This window comes from Coffea eugenioides, chromosome 3, assembly GCF_003713205.1.
Source record: "Coffea eugenioides isolate CCC68of chromosome 3, Ceug_1.0, whole genome shotgun sequence".
Taxonomy (NCBI): Eukaryota; Viridiplantae; Streptophyta; class Magnoliopsida; order Gentianales; family Rubiaceae; genus Coffea; species Coffea eugenioides.
In genome coordinates this window covers 21,893,670-21,899,263 of record NC_040037.1, presented here as the reverse complement: position 1 = coordinate 21,899,263, position 5,594 = coordinate 21,893,670, and the positions used below count along the sequence as shown (strand labels likewise).

The window sequence follows — 5,594 nt, the reverse complement described above, 5'->3', positions numbered from 1 at the left end:
ACGCAGTATAAGAAGAGAACACCATTACTAGTCAAATACATGATCATATAGCACATGGCTCTGATCAATCTTGATCTTTCATTCTTCTCAAATTTTTCCTTGCTTATATTCCTTCTATCCCTTCTCAAATGGTTTTTTGTTGCTTATAAACCCCAGAAAAAGCTACCACCATCTCCACCAAAGCTCCCAATTATTGGCAATCTTCACCAACTTGGCCTGTTTCCACACCGTTCCCTCCAATTATTGTCAAGAAAATATGGTCCGCTCATGCTACTTCGTCTGGGAAGCAAGGCAGCGCTGGTTGCCTCTTCCTCTGATGCAGCTTGCCAGATCATGAAAACCCATGATTTATTCTTTGCAAACAGGCCTAAATCGAGCATCGCACATAGACTTTTGTACGGAAGCAAGGACATAGCTTTTTCGCCATATGGTGAGTATTGGAGACAAGTGAAAAGTATTTCTGTGCTTCATCTTTTGAGTAACAAAAGGCTTCAGTCATCTCAACATGTCAGAGAAGAAGAGACGTCACACATGATCGAGAAGATCAGCCAAACGTGTTCCTCCTCACCTGTAAACTTAAGTGACATGTTTTTAACTCTCACAAACGATATAATCTGCAGGGTTGCCTTGGGGAGGAAGTATAGTGAGGAAGAAAATGGAAGGAAAAGTATGGAGTATCTGAGGATATTTGTTGAGTTACTAGGTTGTTTTGATGTAGGAAACTATATTCCTTGGCTTGCGTGGGTTAATCGCTTCAATGGTTTGGACTCTAAAATGGAGAAAGCGGTTAAACAGATCGATGGATTTCTTGAGGGCGTGATAGAAGAGCACATTAATAAGAGGAAAGGTGAGGCTGAAAGTGACTATACTTCTGAGGCAAGATGCCAAGACTTTGTGGATATCATGATTGAGATTAAAAGGGCAAACACCATCGGCTTTGCGCTTGACCGAGATGCTATGAAAGCTATCATCCTGGTAAAATTCACTCTCCATCTATTTATATTGGTAGTAAAATCTTGGGGATTGAGGCAAGTATGGTTGATGTTAGTGTGGTTATGTACGGTGCTTTTATTTTTATTTTTTTAAACTTGGTATAAAATTATATCACTGAATTGGTGTACACGAGTGATATTTATGTAAGCTACATTAGTATAAATCAAATAATGTAAGAAACTAACAACTGTACCACACATAAATCACAATCGAACTTGCACCAAATTCTAAATCTTTTACCTGTCTTGATCACTGAAACGTATAAATATATAAGTGCATTGAGGTTAGGGAAAATTTCAAAAACCTCTCTTGAGATTTTTGACAATTTCACTCGCCTCCTTTGAAGTTTGTTAAATTACACAAATCTCCCCTAAGGTTAAGATTTGATAACAAAATTAGTCCAATTAGAAAAAATAACATTCAAAAAGTACTTTAAGGAGAGAGATGAAACTTTTATTCCATAAATACCCCTTATGCATGTGTATAAGTTGTATTAGTAAAAGAATAATAACAATTAAAAGTTAGAAACAATTAATACATATATTTCACCACTCAAAAAGTTCACATTTAATAAATTAGACAATACAAATAATGAACAAAACTACACTAATGATCACAAGATTCAACAAAACAGAATAGTCATCTCTTTCGACATGATATTTGCAATAATTGTTATAATATTAAAAATTTTCAAATTTGCCTTTCTTTTCCCTCCTTCCTGCATTAGGTATATCAATTGATGTTATTTTATAAATACAAGTCATCATTTATTATTAAAGAAATTTTAAACTGTTATTTTCATTAATTAGTCATTAATAGTTAATTAGTGCTCTAATTATTTAATCATTAGATATTAATAAAGGAGAATGGAGGGAAAAGAAATGAAAATTTTGAAAAAATTTTCTATTGAAAATCATAAGAATCATAGCAAACATCAAGTCAAAAGAAATGACTAGTCTATTTTGTTAAATCTTGTGATCATTATTATTGTTTTTTTGTTTTTTTGTGTTGTTTAATTTATTAAATGTGAACTTTTTGAGTGATGAAATGTGTGTATTAATTATTTTTAACTTTTATTCTTTTACTAATACAACTTATATACATGCATAAGGGGTATTTATAAAATAAAAGTTTCATCCCTCTCCTTAAAGTACTTTTGTAATGTTACTTTTTCTAATTGGACTAATTGTGTTATCAAAACCTTAACCTCGGAAAAGATTTGTGTAATTTTACAAACTTCAAGAAAAGCTAGTGAAATTCTCAAAAAAGTCAGGGGAGGTTTCTGAAATTATCCCTTGAGTTTAACCTTATCAAACCCCGACTGATAAAGGCCAATTGACACCCGTAGTCGTACGACTCATAACCTTCAAGAGTCTTGAAGGTTGTAAGCGGGAGCGTTAACTGGTTTTGTCAGTCAAGCTTCGACAAATCTGAGCTCAACTTATTTAAATATTCATATATATGTTTGAACCCATCAACTGTTTACTACATGGTTTTGAATAGAGTTGGATTGGTACATAATAGAAATAATGGCTTATTGTCATTGTGTAATCGAAACATGTTCTAATCCAACACTTTCTTTGATTCCATTATTTAGGACGTCTTTGGTGCTGGAACTGATACAACACATTCAGTTATGGAATGGGGAATGTCAGAACTTCTAAAGAATCCTGAAATCTTGCAGAAATTGCAGGCTGAGGTAAGAGAAGTGACTCAAGGAAAACCAGAAATAACTCGAGATGATATGGAGAAAATGCAGTACTTAAAAGCAGTGATTAAAGAAACTCTACGACTTCATACTCCAGTTCCATTATTGGTTCCTCGAGAATCAATTCAAGACGTCAAAGTAATGGGGTATGATATACCAAAGAGCACACAAGTATTTGTGAATGCTTGGGCAATTGCAAGAGATCCCATGTTATGGGAGAACCCTGAGGAGTTTCGACCTGAGAGGTTTTTGGATTCCAGTTTAGACTTTCGTGGTTTGAATTTTGAGTTAATTCCGTTTGGTGCTGGACGAAGAATTTGCCCGGGTATCTACTTTGCCATATCAGTAAATGAACTTGCATTGGCAAAACTGGTCAACAAATTTAACTTTACATTACCTGATGGAATCAAACCAAACGATTTGGATATGACTGAAGCACCTGGTGTCACGATCCACAGAAAACTTCCTCTGCATGCCATTGCCACACCATATTCCTTCTAATGTCTTTGTTTATGATGTTTTCATCTTTACTTGTTTTGTTTCATTTCTAGTGAAGTTCTTGCAAGTAATTTATGGTAATGGGTTCTTGTTTGCAAAAGTTTAAATTGATAATGCTAATTAAGGTATATCTAGTTCACTGATAATGTTAGAATTTTGTAGTGCCTCAACCCCTCTCTTGGGTGTGCTTATCGTGGGTTCAATCATATGTATATTACCGTTCTTATATACCGACACAAATTTACCTTTCTTATGGTAATACATTGATTCAAGTAAACTTCATGACTTGTTCAACATTGGTACGGAAGAAATTAACTAAGCAAGATTGACCTTTAGAACATTTACTTGAAAACATGCATATTTTACATCAGACCTATAATTTACATAAAATTTTTCTGCCAGTCCAATTTTACATACTCAGGAAAACATAACTATGATTGGCAGTATTTCATGTCACCCAATCTTTTCATACAAACGCCATGGTCATTCTGGGGTGAATTCTTAGTTTATGATGAAAAAAAAAACTTATTCTACAACTGGGGTGTTTAATTTTTGCAGGTTTAATTTTTAGTTTAATTTTTGCAGGTTTTTCTACAAATGGGGTGTTCGCATTCCGGAAATGCGAGGTCACTGCAGTGAGCTTTCCATGGAATTTCTTTTTCTTTTCCTTTTCAACTACCAAACAAATAACATGCACTTCATAAAAATAACTTATATAATTTTTTAAAATAACATTGCGTTATGAAATTTCTAAAATTACAGTTGAAATTGTAACAGATATTAATGACTATTAACTATTACATTCTTATAACTAATATTCATCGGTGTCAACAAATAAATACGATTCATTAATAACAAAGGAAAATTAGAATTTGATATAAAAAAATTTATTTCATAAAAAAGGAAAAAAAGTTAGTTTTTTTTTCATAAAATATAGTCAACACCTTACATGTTAACAATTTCATTCTATTTTTACATTGATATATGAAATAGATAGAAAGAACTATGCATGTGTACTTTTTCCACCATTTAAATGTATTATAATAACCGTACAATTACCAATTTTTTTTAATATAAAAGAAATATGTTTTTTTTTAGAGCACATATTTGATGACTTTAGGCACGTGCAAGTTTTAAAATAAAAAAAATTTATTCCTCTGCTAATTACAGATTTTTAAATAACATTTCTCTAACATTTCTCCGAAATATAAGATTTTAGTAGAGCTTTTAAAATAAGATTTTACTACCGATAGCATTTTAGTAAAGACAAATTCTACAAAACAAACAACATTTATAGTTAATTTTACATTTTTTTGGGAGCTCGTAAATTTCATTTTAAATTTTTTTTTCTAGCAAGTTTGAATTTAATTTTCTGAAAGTCATACTTATAAATGCGAAATCTAACAAAAAAATTAAATACCATTTTTGGAGGTCAAATTTATCAAATGCGAGCTATTTGAAGAATTTTTTAAAAAAACATTTAGGAGCTCGCATTTAGCTCTTACTATTTTCTGGAAAAAATTCTCTAGCTCCCAAAAAAAAAGCAAAAAAATTTAAATTATACTTAAGCTCGCATTCGCGGAATGCGAGCTCAATAGAGCTGTACTCAATAAGTAGAGCTCGCATTCGCGGAATGCGAAAACCCTCCTACGAAATATCCCACCAAAATCACCCCTTTTGTAGAATTTTTTTAAAATTCATCACAAAATTGGAAATTTCTCGTCATTCTGGTGTATTCTTGAAGCATCCTAGAGCATTTGGAGCATTGCAACCAGCTTTCCCAAAGAATGTGCTACAGAACTCTTTGTATGTGAAAGCTCTATAAGCAGGAGGATTTCCATTGTCAGTCAAAGCCGCAACAAACATGGTTCAAAGTTGCAGTCGCGATCGTATGTGAAAGTTCTATAAGCAGGAAGATTTCCATTGTCAGTCAAAGCCGCAACAACCATGGTTCAAAGTTGCAGTCGCGATCGTGACCCGGACCGTTCTACATCGGTTTCGACATATCGGTCACGGTCTCAGTGAGACGCAAATTTTAAAGCATCTAATATTCTAAAAATTGCAAATAATGTCAAAAAATATGTTAAACAAAAATATTATCGACAGGCGTAAGATTACCAACTCTTGGGCAAAGACATGCACTCAATAATACCGATACAGAAGATGTATATGTAGAACTAAGTCAGTAAATAGATATTGAAATCAAAGCCCATTTATCAGATAATTCATTGCAAATTTGGAGCTCAGTAAGCTAGGATGGGTTGCTGCTCATACTCTTTACCTGTTCAATCATTGATGAATGCTGCAAATTCAGTTCAGACAAGTCAATATTCACCTCATATGAATCTTCTTCACGGCGGATCGTCTGCATTATATGTTACAGAAATATTACCAT

The 5,594-nt window shown here is 32.9% G+C and overlaps 1 protein-coding gene across 1 annotated transcript; it reads left to right on the top strand.

Annotated features, from left to right (window-relative positions):
• Window positions 1-54: 54 nt before the first annotated feature.
• LOC113766308 (cytochrome P450 71A2-like) lies at window positions 55-3,280 on the top strand. Its single transcript, XM_027310514.1, has 2 exons — window positions 55-975; window positions 2,591-3,280. The coding sequence occupies exons 1-2, from the start codon at window positions 55-57 to the stop codon at window positions 3,200-3,202; spliced, it is 1,533 nt and encodes a 510-aa protein (XP_027166315.1). The 3' UTR covers window positions 3,203-3,280.
• The last annotated feature ends 2,314 nt before the right edge of the window (window positions 3,281-5,594 follow it).

Coding starts and splice junctions, on each gene's coding strand:
- LOC113766308 (XM_027310514.1), top strand. CDS start 55: ATGGCTCTGATCAATCTTGATCTTTCATTCTTCTCAAATTTTTCCTTG. Junction 976..2,590: donor CTATGAAAGCTATCATCCTG/GTAAAATTCACT, acceptor TCCATTATTTAG/GACGTCTTTGGTGCTGGAAC.